General features: G+C 43.1%; 1 protein-coding gene across 6 annotated transcripts in view; it reads left to right on the top strand.

Annotated features, from left to right (window-relative positions):
* Window positions 1-17,049, top strand: part of LNX1 (ligand of numb-protein X 1) — a 257,811-nt gene that overhangs the window by 122,561 nt on the left and 118,201 nt on the right. For all 6 annotated transcript variants that reach the window (XM_069594118.1, XM_069594119.1, XM_069594115.1 and 3 more), the window contains one exon: window positions 13,522-14,014. In XM_069594118.1, the coding sequence (XP_069450219.1) occupies window positions 13,623-14,014 (392 nt within the window). In that variant the 5' untranslated portion in view covers window positions 13,522-13,622. The remainder of the gene's footprint in view (window positions 1-13,521; window positions 14,015-17,049) is intronic.

Raw genomic sequence — 17,049 nt, 5'->3', positions numbered from 1 at the left:
TAGAGAAGCATCAGGAAAGATCATGGGGAATGTGTACCCCCTTCTGGGTATAAAGAGCCCTGTATTCATTTCCTATCGCTGTTGTGATGAATTAGCACACACTTGGCATCTCAAAACAGCATGCATTTATTTCCTCACAATTCTGGAAGCTAGAACTGTGAAATCAAGGCATTGGCAGAGCTCTGCTTCCACTGGAAGCTCCAGGAAAGGATCCTTCTTTGCCTCTTTCAGCTTCTGTGCCTCCTGGTGTCCCAGGCTTGTGGCTGCTTCCTTCCAATCTGTCTGCACATCACCATCTCCTCTGTGTCTCCTCTTCCTCTGTCTTTTAAAAAGACGCTTGTCATTGGATTTGGGGTAAATCAGATAATCCAGGATGATCTCATTTCAAGATCTTTAACTTAATTTTATCATCAAAGACAAGACCGTTTTTTTCTAGTAAGTTCACACTCTCAGGTACTAGGAGTTAGGATGTGGGCATATCTTTGGGAGGGACTATCCTACACGTAGGCCCCTCCCACTTCTTATGATGAAATTCCTTATCTACTTGGAGATTGATATATTGGGCAAAGTACAGCCAGGGAGAAACAGAATTGGCAACCTTCACCACTACAATTATTTATTCCTATGTTCAAAGTTCAAAATACAATTGTTAAGTGTTTTATATGCTAAAGACCTGCTGAATCTTTTCAGTCACTAGTATGATGAATCTACAAAAACAAATCAGTGAAGGTCATCTTAGGTTGCTTTAACAGTTAGGTGGTATTCTGGCTAAGGAAACGTACTGGAGATATTTCCAACAGAAGCTGGTCATCCCCCAGCATGTCATAAAGAGGATTCTTGCTCTTGGTGAGAATCTAAGATCATCACCCAACTCAAATCCCTGTGACTTCTTAATAATTTTAAAATCTCAGACATGTGGGAACACCAGACACATGGTGGGTGGATTCCTTTTGCTTGAAGAACTTGCTCAGTTTCTTCCTTCTGCCTGGATTTCTTCCAACTTTCCCAAATTTCTTTAATCTTTCGTGACCCTCCCTGAGGACAATCTGTTCCAAGAACTTTCCTTGACTGTTCTGAGCCATGCCACACTGCTTTCTCACTCCTTTTCCTCCACGCTTGTCCCTGGCTCCTATTTTGGAGGACCATACTTATTGTATGTTTTCTTACACTGTTTTAAGTTTGTTTGTTTTCTATATGAAAGCTCTATTTTCCTAATTAGAAAAACTCGTTGAGGGTGAAATTTAATTGCCTATGGGAACTCCCACAGAAATGCAGACAAGAGGAGGCAATGGCAACTCACTCCAGTACTCTTGCCCGGAAAATCCCATGGAGGGAGGAGCCTGGTAGGCTGCGGTCCATGGGATCACTAGGAGTCGGACTTGGCTGAGGGACTTCACTTTCACTTTTCACTTTCATGCATTGGAGAAGGCAATGGCAACCCATCCCAGTATTCTTGCCTGGAGACTCCCAGGGACGGGGGAGCCTGGTGGGCTGCTGTCCATGGGGTCGCACAGAGTCGGACACGACTGAAGCAACTTAGCAGCAGCAGCAGCAGCAGCAGCAGCAGTCAGGCACATAAGAGGTAAATACCTATAGAATTGAAACAGTAGAGAAATGTTGAGCACTTAAATGTCTTCCTCCACCTTGTCCTTTCTTCCTTAAACCTTGGTTATAGGTTAAAAGAAAAAAAGAAAAAAAGCATTTCCTAAGTATGTTTAGGCTACCCACTCCAGTATTCTTGGGCTTCCATGGTGGCTCAGACGGTTAAGAATCCACCTGCAATGCAGGAGACCTGGGTTCAATCCCTGGGTTGGGAAGATCCCCTGGAGGACAGCATGGCAACCCACTCCAGTGTTCTTGCCTAGAGAATCCCCAGGGATAAGAGGAGCCTGGCGGGCTGTGGTCCATGGGGTCACAAAGGGTCAGACATGACTGAGCGACCAAGGATGGCATAGCACAAGGATGTTTTTCAGCCTTGAGTGTAAGAAGGCCAGTCTGCTTCTTTGCCATACTTCTCATCTGACATCAGCCCTACCCAGGAACTTGTGGCAACTGACTGCAAGGGCCATGAGCCGTTGGTCAATGCAGAATATTCTGCTTTCATTTTGTTGTTGGCAGGGGGTCAGTTCCACCTCAATATGTTGGTAGACCAGAAGTGGAAGGACGTCTTTTATGGGCCAGAGTTCTTACAAACAAACCCAAGTTTGAAAGGTGTGCCCTGACACCCCAGGGGAAAGGCAGTAAAGTCTTCTGACAAAAGAGACAAAGCTCCTCTTCAACAGGAGCTTGTGAAAGTCCATCGTGACTTCTAAAACTTGAATTTCTTCTCATTTAACACTCCGTTGTTTTCCCCACTTTCTGAACATCTATCTTCTCAGCTATTTACTCCAGATATATCACATGTTCTCCTTTTAGTTCAATTTTCCTTGAATTTCCTGACTATATTTCAACACTATACAGACAGGTGTCATTCACAGGCTGCATTAATGAATTACTCTCTCTTAGAGACTGGTGATTTAGATATTAAGTAGGAGCAGACTAACCCTGACCTTTGTTTCCCATACACACCTGCCCTCCCTCTGTCCTCTCTTTCCCCTGCAATGCATATGGCGCCCTCATCTCCCCACCTCCACTTCCAACCCAGGCTCTTGGTTTGAACACAGTTTTTATCCTGTGCACGACTATTTTTATTCAGATCACTAAAGTACCTGGAAATGCAAGTGTAAGTCACTTAGTCATGTCCAGCTCTTTGCAATCCCATGTACTGTAGCCTACCAGGCTTCTCTGTCCATGGAATTATCCAAGCAAGAATACTGGGGTGGGTTGCCATGCCCTTCTCCATGGCATCTTTCTGACTCAGGGACTGAACCCGGGTCTCCTGCATTACAGGCAGATTTTTTTACCATCTGGGTCACCAGTGTGCTAAATTGCTTCAGTCATGTTTTTGAGCCAACAGGGAAGCCCATTAAAGCCCCTAATTTCTCCCCACTACAAATAAGTTAAAGTATAGCCCCCAGAGCATTTGTCTAGCCTCTTATATATCTTAGTTCAAAGTTAGTATTTATTTTTAAAAAATGACGGCACTTTGATACCTGCAAGTCTCATACAATTTATACATAATTTAACATGTAACTGTAAATTTACATTGTTTAATAGAGAAAGAATGAAGTAGGGCAAAGGCTATAGAGTTTTGCCAAGAGAACTCACTGGTCATACCAAACACCCTCTTCCAACAACACAAGAAAAGATTCTACACATGGACATCACCATATGGTCAATACTGAAATCAGATTGATTATATTCTTTGCAGCCAAAGATGGAGAAGCTCTATATAGTCAGCAAAAACAAGACAGGGAGCTGACTGTGGCTCAGATCATGAACTCCTTATTGCCAAATACAGAGTTAAATTGAAGAAAGTAGGGAAAACCATTAGACCATTCTGGTATGACCTAAATCAAAACCCTTATGATTATACAGTGGAAGTGACAAACAGATTCAAAGGATTAGACTTGATAGACAGAGTGCCTGGAGAACTATGGACAGAGGTTCGTGACATTGTACAGGAGGCAGGAGTCAAGACCATCTGCAAGAAAAAGAAATGCAAAAAGGCAAAATGGTTATCTTAGGAGGCCTTACAAATAGCTGTGAAAGGAAGAGAAGAGAAAGGAAAAGGAGGAAAGGAAATATATACCCATCTGAATGCAGAGTCCCAAAAAATAGCAAGGAGAGATAAGAAAGCCTTCCTCAGTGATCAATGCAAAGAAATAGAGGAAAACAATAGAATGGGAAAGACTAGAGATCTCTTCAAGAAAATTAGAGATACCAAGGGAACATTTCATGCAAAGATGGGCACAATAAAGAAAAGAAATGGTATGGACCTAACCTAACCCTCTTAATACCTAGAAGATATTAAGAAAAGGTGGCAAGAATACACAGAAGAACTAGCCAAAAAAGATCTTCATGACCCACATAATCAAGATGGTATAATCACTCACCTAGAGCTAGACATTCTGGAATATGAAGTCAAGTGGGCCTTAGAAAGCATCACTACAAACAAAGCTAATGGAGGTGATAGAATTCCAGTTGAGCTATACCAAATCCTGAAAGATGATGCTGTGAAAGGGCTACACTCAATATGTCAGCAAATTTAGAAAACTCAGTGGTGGCCACAGGACTGGAAAAGGTCAGTTTCATTCCAATCCCAAAGAAAGGCAATGCCAAAGAATGCTCAAACTACCACATAATTGTACCCATCTCACATACTAGTAAAGTAATGATCAAAATTCTCCAAGCCAGGCTTCAATAGTATGTGAACCATGAACTTCCATATGTTCATGCTGGATTTAGAAAAGGAAGAGGAACCAGAGATCAAATTGCGAACATCTGTTGCATCATTGAAAAAGCAAGAGAGTTCCAGAAAAATCATCTACTTCTTCTTGACTGACTATGCCAAAGGCTTTGACTGTGTAGATCACAACAAACGGTGGAAAATTCTTCAAGAGATGGGAATACCAGACCACCTGACCTTCCTCTCAAGAAATCTGTATACAGGTCAGGAAGCAACAGTTAGAACTGGACATGGAACAACAGACTGGTTCCAAATCGGGAAAGGAGAACATCAAGGCTGCATATTGTCACCCTGCTTATTTAATTTATATGCAGAGTACATCATGAGAAACGCTGGGCTGGATGAAACACAAGCTTGAATTAAGATTGCCAGGAGAAATAGCAATAACCTCAGATATGCAGATGACACCACCCTATGGCAGAAAGCGAAGAACTAAAGAGCCTCTTGATGAAAGTGAAAGAGGAGAGTGAAAAAGCTGGCTTAAAACTCAACATTCAGAAAACTAAGATCATAGTGGTCCCATCACTTCATGGCAAATAAATGGGGAAAAAATGGAAACAGTGATGATAGACTTTATTTTGGGGGGCTCCCAAGAATCACTGCAGATGGTGACTGCAGCCATGAAATTAAAAAACACTTGCTCCTTGGAAGAAAAGTTATGACCAACCTAGACAGCATATTAAAAAGCAGAGACATTACTTTGCCAACAAAGGTCCATCTAGCCAAAGCAATGGTTTTTCTAGTAGTCATGTATGGATGTGAAAGTTGGACTATAAAGAAAGCTGATCACTGAAGAACTGATGCTTTTGAACTGTGGTGTTAGAGAAGACTCTTGAGAGTCCCTTGGACTGCAAAGAGATCCAACCGGTCTATTCTAAAGGAAATCAGTTCTGAATATTCATTGGAAGGACTGATGCTGAAGCTGAAACTCCAATACTTTAACCACCTGATGGGAAGAATTGACTCATTTGAAAAGACCCTGATGCTGGGAAAGATTGAAGGCAGGAGGAGAAGCGGACATTAGAGGACGAGATGGTTGGATGGCATCACTGACTCAATGAACATGAGTTTGAGTAAACTCCAGGAGTTGGTGATGGACAGGGAGTTCTGGAATGTTGCAGTCCATGCGGTCGCAAAGAGTTGGACACAATTGAGCGACCGACCTGAACTGAATAGAGAGATAGAGTTTGCCCTGACTTTGGCAATTCCTTTCCCCCAATAATCTAATTTAGGTATTGAAGCCAGAGCCAGGGCAGTGGTTGGACTGATAATCATTGTAGAAAGGGAGAGAAGGCCATTGGTGTTACAAGAATTTATTGGCATTGTTCCACCCACTCTTTTCCTCAAGGGCTGTATATCTGGTCTCCACAGTTTCAATGTTCCTGGCTATGAGTGTGATCTGTACTGTCTCTGTACTGCGACATGGCCTCAGTGACCAGTTTGAAACCAGCTCTGCAGCCATTCTGCCCTGTGGAGCTTCATCCAAATTTTAAAGCATCATCAACAACAGGAAAACTTTAAGCTCAGTTTCTTTTTTTTTTTTTTTTAAGGCTAATTCTTTTTTTTTTTAATTTTAAAAGTTGAAGTGTAGTTGATTCACAATATCATGTTAGTTTCAGGTATATAACACAGTGATTCAGTTTTTTATATATATATATATGTATATTCTTCCTTAGGTTCTTTTACCTTATAGGTTTTTAAAAATATTCAATTTAGTTCCTTGTGCTATACAGTAGGTCCTTGTTGGTTATCTACTTTATATATAGTGGTGCTATGTGTTAATCCCAACCTCCTAGTTTATCTCTCCCCCAGGTAGGGCCAAGTCTCACATGTTTGTATAGCAACAGTTCATACAGTGTCCTTCCTTGAGAGAACTATGTCTATTACTTGAATGGGCTCTCTCATATACTCACAGAACAAAGCCCTTTCAGGATTCAGTTGTCCTGTGATTGTTTGGGGGACCTGGCCTTAGGCTACATTTTCTTCCTCTCATTTGAACAAAGTTCTTCCTCCTGCTTCATGAACCCATCAGCAGATTGCTCACCTGCTGCCTCTATCAAGCACGTATCAATACAATGCTCAGTCAAATCAGTTTAGATCTTGGTTAAATTTAGTGGTATACCTGTGACAAGGTTGTAATTCTTTGCTTTTGCCATTGCACCTGACTGAGAATCAGGGCAGGTGCAAGGAAAATATTGAGACCCACAGAGGTAGCTGGAAGCAGAGCTGAGTCCTAACCACAGCCTCAACACACAGCTCTACCTGAGTCTCTGAAATAACAACAGTGGCAGGGCCATGAGTTTGTGAGGCAAATGCAGGACTTACCTTTGGGTGTAAATTTTAAGGGGGCCCCCCAAACCCTGGTAATCATGATAAGTACTGTTTTAATGCATTATTTTAAAAAACCAAAATTAACGCAAAAATCCATGATGAATAAAAGGATCAGTAGCTCAAGTTATCTAAAGATTACTTAAGGTTATCACTTAGTCAAAAGAGATTGTCAAACAGTAGTTTCCTCAGTTGAAAATCAGACAAAAGAATAGGCAGATTTTTGAAAATGCTATTACTGGGCTTGCTTCCTTTAAAGCCAGGAAAGAGAAACTATGGGGTAAAAATGTTTGGTTTTAGTATAAATAAACTATTTAAACTTAAAATAATGTTGTACATTTACTATATGTGTTTTTCATGTTTCCCATGTTTTTTCAATTAGCTTAATGATCTAGGGGAAATTAACCATTAGAAAATGTACATGTATATCAGGACGCATATCTCCTTTGGCCTTAGGCTGCAACATAGGGACTTCCTCGATGGCTCAGTGGTAAAGAATTCGCTTGCAATGCAGGAGACACAAGAGACATGGGTTTGATCTCTGGGTCGGGAATATCCCTTGGAGGAGGAAACAGCAATCCACTCCAGTATTCTTGCCTGGAAAAATACCCCATAGATAAAGGAGCCTGGCGGGCTGCCGACCATGGGGTTGCAAGAGATGAACATGACTGAGTGACTAAGCACACACTACATATTGCAACGTGGACCACGCAGCACTGGTGGGATAAGTGTATCTGTTATTTAGGAATGTCTTCAGTGGATTTTTTCCTGTGTTTGTCATAGGCTAAGTAGGAATTTTCTATAAGCAATGCTTTCTGGCAGATAAATGGAGAAGCCTAACGTTCCAAGGTGACTGGCTAGTAAGCCTCCTTAGGTACACTTTCCTTCTCAAGCACTTGTGCATCTTCTTCTTCTCCTTTTTTAAAGCAGCTGGACAGGAAGAGGTACAGAGCATTTGGAGTTGCAGAATTTCTAGTTTATTCCATCACCTGCCCCTTCATCAGCTGCCCTTGGCCCTATTTTCATTTTTTCATTAATAGTGAATTTCAGTGAAAACTCAATGTTTATGCTTTGGATGGGAAAAATTATCTCAGATTTACCATTTTTTAAAGTGGTTTCCATTTCTCTTGTGTTATGTATGTCAGGATATTGTAAAATACCAAGAGTTGTCAAAATAAAAGAATGTTTACAAACAAATGGGAGAGCCCCAAATTCCTCAAATACCATTCATTCTTCAGTTCAGATTATATGCTGAGAATTCCAATACTGGAACTGTTTGGCCATTAAGGATTTTATTTTGTTTACAGAAATCTAGCTAATGCCAGTAAATATCATTGCATTTTCTAAATTGCTCCAAACCCTTGCTTTTGCCTTTTAAAGCATCTACTTCTCTACTTCATTACCCTTAATCTTTTTTCACTTCTGTGGCCAAGACTTACTAATAGCTTCCTTCAGGGCTCAGTGTAATGTCCCCTGCTCAGCCCTGGCAGGACTGCAGTAACAGCCAAGGTATGTATTGCCACCAAGATAGCAGATGCAGTCTTTGGCTATGGGAGCAGTTGGTTACTCTCATTTCACTCTGTCTTGGAGGCTGTCCATATGTTGCAGGAAGTACACTGATAAGTTTAGAGCTTGCAGAAGAGTGTGGTCAGGCTCTTGGAGTTTGGAAACTGGAAGGAATGTCGGACACACCTAAGGCTGCTGAACCTATGGAAAGACTTGGGGGCTGTCTTCAAATAATTGAAATGGATTTAAGGAATTAGACATGTTCTAAATGGCACCCATGAAGGGGTTAGGTGAGTTCCAGAGAGAAAAAAATTTGGTCAATATGCAGACTTTCCCTCCTTAGTAGGTTGTTATTATTTAGTCGCTCAGTTGTGTCTGACTCTTTTGTGACCCCATGGACTGGAGCTCACCAGGCTCCTCTGTCCTCAGGATTTCCCAGGCAAGAATACTGGAATGGGTTGCCATTTCCTTTTCCAGGGGATCTTCCTGATCTAGGGATTGAACCTGTGTCTCCTGCATTGGCAGGCAGATTCTGTACCACTGAGCCACCAGGGACACCCTAGTAGTTATTTATCCTTTAACTGGAATTTTGTATCTTTTGACTACATTTACCCACTAACTCTCCCCCCACTCTGGTAACTACAAATATGATCTCTTTTCTTCCAAGTTTGTCAAAGTATAACACCATGCTAGTTCCTGGTGTACCACGCAGTGACTCAATATTTCTATACATTACAAAATGATCACCACAATAATGTGGTTACAATATGCTACCACATGAAGATATTATATCATTACTGAGTATATTATTTCATAAAATATGAAGCTCATTCATTTTGCAGCTGGAAGTCTGTGCCTCTTAATCGCCCTCCTGACGGCTGCTCTTAAGGCTACTAAGTTTCCAGTCCACTGAATTTTCCAGTCCAGGTGACAGTGTGCATGCGACCTCTAATGAGCCTCTTGGTTGCAGATGGTGCTGACTCACATTTGCTCTGAAACGTATCTTTGTTGTCAACCACAGATGTTTAGAATTTCAAAGTTAGGTAGAAGAACTTCTGGACAGATTGCAGGCACCATGAAGTAGTGGGGAAGGAAGCAGGGATTAAGGACAAACAGAGATGGGCGTTGTTATTTTTCCTGTCACTTCCTGGCATGCCATTGGTGGACTACACATCTCTGTAAACATCCCCTCAGGCTTCTATTCTACCCCAAATCAGAGAAAAGGAGGAAGGATGGTTCCTAAGTCACAATAGTGTTGTATCAAGGCAGAGTAAGATATCCCCCCCACCCCCATACACATACTCAAGGAAGGAATCTACTTCCTGCTTTTTCTCACTCCAAACTGCAAAAAAAGCCATCTTGCATATCCCTTTCTCCTTACCCCAGCTAGGACCAGATTGCTGACAGCTGACATACAGACTAACGTGTATGGACAGACCCTCTTGCTCCCTCTTAGGGGACAAAAGAGTTTACCTTTTAAGCCTTAATGAGTTTCTATTTCTTCTCAGTTCATCAGCAAGGCACATATATGTCCAAAAACATGACACATCATACGTATTTATAAGATGTAAACTGGAAATAAGAAACATCAAGTAAATCACATTAATCATACTTTTTAAAGTCTACCTAGTTCTTTTTTTGGAACCCAAACTGCTTTTTTTAGCCAATTCTCTCATAATCTGTGTCTATTCATATAGGCTTTATTTAGTCTAAAGCAAAGTTGAAAAATATATACAGCAGTGTTTACTTTAATATTATATGAAGAATCTGGTTTACTCACAAGAGTAAGTGCCAGGGAATTCAAATTGCTCTCAGATAAAAAAGAATGAAAGGAAAAACAAATTGGTGTTGGAGCTAAAGCCTGCCATTTCTGCTTACTCCAATCCACTTATCCTGTCTTAGGCATTTTAGCACTCAGTAAAGTCGAAGAATCTTTTTATTCAGAGATCTTGGAAAACTCCATTTGCAATGGGGCCTACAGGGATTTTTAACCTTATAATTTCCTGGGGCTCTTATATTTGGTTCAGTTCCTGGGTCGGGAAGATCTGCTGGAGAAGGGATGGGCTACCTGCTCCAGTATTCTTGGGCTTCCCTTATGGCTCAGGTGGTAAAGAATCTGCCTACAGTGATGGAGACTGGGGTTCAGTCCCTGCATTGGGAAGATCCCCTGGAGAAGGGAAGGCTACCCACTCCAGTACTCTGGCCTAGAGAATTCCATGGACTACAGCCCATGGGATCTCAAAGAGTCGGACAAGACTGAGTGACTTTCACTTTCCTTTTTCCTTTTTTTGGATTCTGACTGGTCATAGTCAAGATAGATTATGGGAGAAAAGTAGCAATGCTATGAAGAGCAGTAAGGAGTTATGAGCCCCTGCTAGTTTGTTCTTTTTTGGTGTAACTGGCAAGTTACTTACCTACTACACCCAGTTTCCTCATCTGTTAAATTGAAAACAAAATCCCTGGGGATGTGTAAGGATTAAACAACATAATTTTATATATATATATATATATATATATATATGCCCCAGGAAAAAAAAAAAATCCCCAAAGCCAACCACCCTAAAATACCCCAAGAAAACACCTCTATTCTATTAGCATGGAACCACAGGACTCTGTTTCTGAAAGGGATTTCATGGTATCTAGTCCGGAGGATTTTTTTGGCTTTTGTTTTCCTTAAGCCATGGTCCTTTGAACAGAATCTATGAGGAACCTAATGTATGAGATGAAAGTGGAGCTGGATCTGGGTGGAGTGGAAAATTGGACACAGCCTACCATTCCCCTTCCCTTCCCTGGAAGAGCCTGAGGCATCTGACACACCTTGCCGAGCACAGTGAGAAAACCAAACATCTGGTCCAATTCCACCTTTTCACCAGTGAGGAAATGGCCCAGAAACGTGACATTGTTGCAGTGGTCAGAGCAGGGCGACCACCGGCATTCCTATCACCCTTCCCTTCAGCACAATGAGAAAGAATACGTGGGAGGATTTGACCCAACTCTAAGTACTAAAGACATAGGGTTTTAGTTCAAAATATGTAAACTTTTTTTTCCTATAGCAGATGATAATCTTTTGGGTGGCCTATTTCCATTTTCATGTTTATTTTTGAACTGTTTTTCATGCTACTGAAAGTATTTCCTGTGTGGCTCCAATATCTTCTCTGAGCCTTGAGGACAAATAGCAGCTGTGTAGGTTTCTATGAAATTTGACCATAAACAGTTTCACCCCCTCCTGTATCCTCTACTTTTGCCTCCTGTGATCTCTTCTGATGCTAAATAAAAGTCTGTGATTTCTCCATGCTTTCACATTTGGGGCACTTTACTTCTACCTCTTGACCAGAGTGTTCTTCAAGCCTTATTAACACAGTGCAGAAATGTAAGCTGACTCAGTACAAGTTTGAAGTCAATGCATTTTCTTTTTGAGATAAGGCTATGTTTGTACAAACAACCTCAAACTTTACTTGGAAAAGAAAAAAACTGTAAGGCAGTTTATGACTGCTGTGCTGTTTCAAAACATGGCCAGTTTCCTGTTAGGCGATTCATCTGTCTTTATGTTTCTGTAGAAAACTTAAAGTCATTTTAGTTACTTTTGGAAAAGAAGAAAGTTGAGTTGAGGGCTGGGATATGACAGATTCTTCATTGTCATGAGTATTGACCTTGAGTCCCCTAGTGCTGACCTCTGTCTGCACTGCTTACCTGGGTTTCTCATTGCTTGGTCATGTCCACATCCCCTGGGAAGGTCTGGGGACTCCAAGAGGGTAGGCATGTCCTTTAAAGCTCTCTTGAAGGTCTCCCGCACAGTCAGTTTGCTACCTTGCTCAAGATTGGTGCCTACAAAATGCTTATTGAAATCAGATGTTTATGATTATCATTGTCACTAATCTCACACTACTGCAGTTCATTAATAAAAAATACTGAAGGCAAAGAAAAAACTGTTTATTGACTGGTCAGGAGACTTTCCTAGATGTTGATCAGGCATGTTGAAATCTCCACTTTAAACTCCTATACCACAGGAAAAATAGCTTCCCTGGTGGCTCAGATGGTATAGAATCTGCTTGCAACGTGGGTGACCCAGGTTCACAATCCCTGGGATGGAAAGATCCCCTGGAGAAGGAAATGGCAACCCATTCCAATATTCTTGCCTGAAGAATTCCATGGACAGAGGAACCTGGCACGCTACAGTCCATAAGGTTGCAAAGAGTCAGACACAATTGAGCGACTCTTTCACTTTTCACCAAAGGAAAATACATAGTGTGATAATATTCTACTAGTTTGAAAATATATATATAATTGAATGAAAGAGAACTCTGAGAACAAAGAAAAAGACCCTGAGAGGAACTATAGCTTTCAGTTTCCAGGCGAAAAGAGCTTGGCTGGAGACAGAATGACTTCAGCAACAAATATATGTAAGAATAGTTAATACTTACTGAGCACTTACTGTATTTTAGGCATAATTCTAAAGTGTTTTATGCCTCATATGTCATTTACTCTTCACAACAACCCTCTGAGATAGGCCATTACAGTATTATCTCCACTTTACAGACATGGAAGTGAAAGTGAAAGTGAAATCACTCAGTTGTGTCCGACTCTTTGCGACCCCATGGACTATAGCCCACCAGGCTCCTCCCTCCATGGGATTCTCCAGGCAAGCATACTGGAGTGGGTTGCCATTTCCTTCTCCAGGGGATCTTCCTGACCCAGGGATCGAACCTGGATCTCCAGCATTCCAGGCAGACACTTTAACCTCTGAGCCACTACAGACATGGAAATGGAGACTTCCATCATTGGTGCAGTGATGGCGAGATCGGCACAGACAGCGTGGCTCCGGAAACACCTTTACCACGAAGTGACTGAATAAATGAAATGCACGCAGAAGAAAACAATGCTTTCATCTTCATAAAAATACAACTGCCTCAGCAGCTCTTATTTCTTCTCAGATGATTTAGTTGAAGACTATGAGGTGTCCTTTATTTTCTGGGTTTTAGAGAAAGGTAGTGAAGAGAGATAAGAGAAAGCCATCAGAGCATTAACATCTTCTTCTTGTCATGATCTGACAGAATTTTATAAATCACTGGTCTGTTTTGTTAGGGCCTGTTTCTGGGCATTCTCAGATTTCACTCAAATAATTTTCACTGCACTAATATGAGGAAATTAGGCGTAAGTATTATTCCTGCTAAGATAGGTAGTTAAACTGAGGCATAAGGAAGCCAGGCTTCAGGTCTCCTTGGTCAGTCACCACGTGGTCACTCGTTCCAGGCCTTCCTAGTCACAGCTCAGTTCTATCCACTGGCAGCACCGCCTACCGTCCATAACCAAGATAGATGAGCAGTCTCGTTCTCTTTCAGGTTTGTGGATGGCTCCTAGAAGATCCTGATTTACTCTGGAGGAAATATTGTTTTCTGGGGTTGGTTTCCGGTCATCCTGCTCCACCCACTCCCAGCTGACCATGAACCAGCCAGACCCCACTGAGGACCCGGATCCCAGTGCTGCACCCCTGTGTGTGGTGTGCGGCCAAGCCCACTCCACCGAGGAAAACCACTTCTACACCTACACGGAAGATGTGGACGATGACCTCATTTGCCACATCTGCCTGCAAGCTCTTCTGGACCCTCTGGACACGCCATGTGGACACACCTACTGTACAGTCTGCCTCACCAACTTCCTGGTGGAGAAGGACTTCTGCCCCGTGGATCGAAAGCCTCTGGTTCTGCAGCACTGCAAGAAATCCAACATCCTGGTCAACAAGCTCCTCAACAAGCTGCTGGTGACCTGCCCGTTCACGGAGCACTGCGCCGAGGTGCTGCAGCGCTGCGACCTTGAGCATCACTTTCAAACGAGGTAGGGAGGGGCTTCCCTTGTGGCTCAGCTGGTCAAGAATCAGCCTGCAGTGCGGGAGACCTGAGTTCTATCCCTGGTTTGGGAAGATCCCCTGAAGAAGGGAAAGGCTACCCACTCTAGTATTCTGGCCTGGAGAATTCTATACAGTCCATGGGGTCGCGCGAAGAGTGGGAAGCGACTTCCACTTTCGCTTTCTAGGGAGGGGCTGCCTCTCGGCCAATCCCGAGAAGCCCCGCCCTCATGGCTGCCGCTGCAAGGGCGGGGTGTTGCAGGGTCCCAGTGCTCCCGGGAATACCTGTTTCTTTACCTTCTGCTTTGCAGCCAGTGAAAGGATTAATTCAAAGTAAGAAACGGTTGAGATATTCTGGCTGTGGTTCAGTGTGAGGAAACAGCACATGGTGGAGTTGTGGGGTGTGAATGTGTGTATATGTGTGGGTGTGTGTTTATACGGTTGGAAGGTTTTCTGGTAACATATAAATAATATAAAATTTGCCGTTTAAAGCATTTTTAAGTGTGCGGCTCAGTGACATTAAATACGTTTACACTGATGTAACAATCATCACCAATAACCATTTCCAGGATTTTTTTCATCTTCCAGAACTAAAACTTCACATCCATTTAAAAAACTAAAATAAACCCCCCTCATTTCTTCCTGTCCAGCCGCTGGCACCCACCATTCTGCTTTCTGTCTCCATGAATTTGACTGCTGTGGAAACCTCATATAAGAAGCATCGTTCAGTATTTGTTCTTTTGTGACTGGTTTATTTCATTTGGGTGCATCTGAAATGTGAAAGATACTGGAGAATCTAATGAGAAGCTTTCTCATCTCATTTTGTGAGGCTTCAGGTTCCCAAAAAGATGTCCTGGAGGACACTGCTTGCCTTTTTATGTAAGAAAAAAAAAATAAAAATCTCTCCCAGTTTGGCCCATGACTTGCTCTGTACAGGAAATACCAAAGCCCAACTATCCTTTGAGGAGACACGAGGTATTTTCAACTAAGTTTCTAAGAGGAGAGATTTACAAAACTTTTGCCCTTCTAGTGATTTGTTCTGCACGTTTTTCCGCACAGGTGTGCACACTGATGCAGAACTGTGGTGTGACTGCTCCTGCTGGTGGTCAGCACCATCCACCCCACCATCTACCTCTTGCTTCACCCACTCACATCGTGTGTTCCTGAGAGTGCTTCTTATGGACAGCCTCAGGGGGTGGCCCTGGGTCTCAGGCACAGGAGTTCCTCTCTTAGAGCATTTAAGATGCTTAATAAGACATGAACAGTAATACCAGAATTATTTTGTAAGAGGAAATTTGGAAACTGGTGTTTATCTTGGTTCCTATTGTGACAAGGGTGAGAGGCAGGTGCGGGTGGTTGTTTTTGTTTTTTTTTTTTTTTTCCCTAAAGATCACATTCCTTAAGTCCTGAATCTGAGTCTTTGTCTTTGGGGACATGCAGAATCTCTAACATGGAGGTTTGCATCCAAAGCACCTGCCTGGGTATAATGCTTCACACATGTTTTCCATAGTAATTAATTATGTTGGTAAACACACTTTCCCCCACTAGATGTTGAGCCAGATGCATCTATGTCAGGTTTGTGAGTTGCCTCTGACCCTCTGTGATCTCAGGTGTGTGAGCTAGGATGTGCCTCTTGTCTGGTTGCCCTGAAGGAAACGTGGCCAGAGGAAAAGGGGTAAGGGAGTCTGTGTGTGACTTTTGCTGCAAGTTTTGCCTGGGTAGGGAGGCGTTGCCTGCATAAGGGAGGCATTGCCTGCAGGGGAGTGGGTCTGGGGTCAAAGATGAGGTGGATGCAGACAGATGCTAACACAGGGCCAGGGCCAAGACTGCAGCCACACCAGATAGAAGAGGTGAGGAGCAAGAGGAGGAGAAAAGGCCCTGGGAGACCTCCCTGCCCCATTCCCATGTTGCCTACTTTTGCCGTTTATATAATACATTTGTGTTTGGGAGCTGTATTGGATTCCTGCTGCTGCTGTAACAAATGATCGGAAACTTAGTGGCTTAAAACAATGCCAAGTGTGTTACTTTCCAGTTCCGAGTATTCGAAGTCCAACACAGGTCTCACTGACATCAGGGTGTTTGGAGGCTGTTTCCCTTTGGCTCTGGGGAGAGTCTCTTTCCTTGTGGCCTCCAGCTTCCAGAGATCCCCGCATTTCTTGGCTTGTGGCTTCTTTCTCCATCTTCAAAGCCAGCAGCCTAGCATCTCTCTCTCTTCTCTCCTTCCTCGTTCCCTTCTCTTTCTCTGTCTCTCTCCTTCCCTTCCATCACCACATCTCTTTCTATGACTGTGATCCTCCTGACTTCCTTATATAAGGACGCCTGTGATGACACGGGGATCCACTCAGTGAATCCACCTGGATAGTTCAGGTTCCTTTCCTCATCTCAGGATTTATTTAGTCGCATCTGTAAGTCCCCTTTGCCATGTGAGGAGACACATTCATAGGTTCTGAGGGTGAGGAGGCAGACTGCTTTGGGGAGGGGTGTGGACAGTATTCTGCCCACTACTGGAGTTTTGCAGGAGAGGGGTAGAGAGGACAGAGACAAGGAGAGAAATAGAAGCACTCTGAAGTAAGAGAGTAAAAACACGGCAGCCCTACCCCCTCCCCTCATCAAGCACTGACTTGCGGCCAAGAATATCCCTAAGAATTGGGATAAGATAGCACATGGAGCTGAGAGCAAGGCTGGAAAATGTTCTTCCAGGGGAGGTCTGGGAAGAGACCGGTCGGGGTCGGGAGGGGTGGGGCGCTTCTGGGGTCTAGAGAGCGATGACTCAAGTGCACCTCAGCTGCCCACACTGGCTGCATGACCCCGTACCTCAAGGAAGCCTGGGAGAAAGGTCTGCTGAATGCTCAGCGCATAATGAGGTGTGCAGAGCTAATTGAATTCACATGTCTGAGCTGTGGCCTCAGAGTCTTTCACCCTCCCCTTCAACAGCCCTCGGTGACAAGGGAACTCTCAGGGCAAGGTGTTGGGCCTCCACACTTGCTGTGACTCCACACTTCAGCTTCCTAAGTAGGTTAAAACC

Source organism: Ovis canadensis, chromosome 6 (genome assembly GCF_042477335.2).
Source record: "Ovis canadensis isolate MfBH-ARS-UI-01 breed Bighorn chromosome 6, ARS-UI_OviCan_v2, whole genome shotgun sequence".
Lineage (NCBI taxonomy): Eukaryota > Metazoa > Chordata > Mammalia > Artiodactyla > Bovidae > Ovis > Ovis canadensis.
The sequence above is the reverse complement of the archived record's forward strand: the minus strand, read 5'-3'. Positions and strand labels throughout refer to the sequence as shown.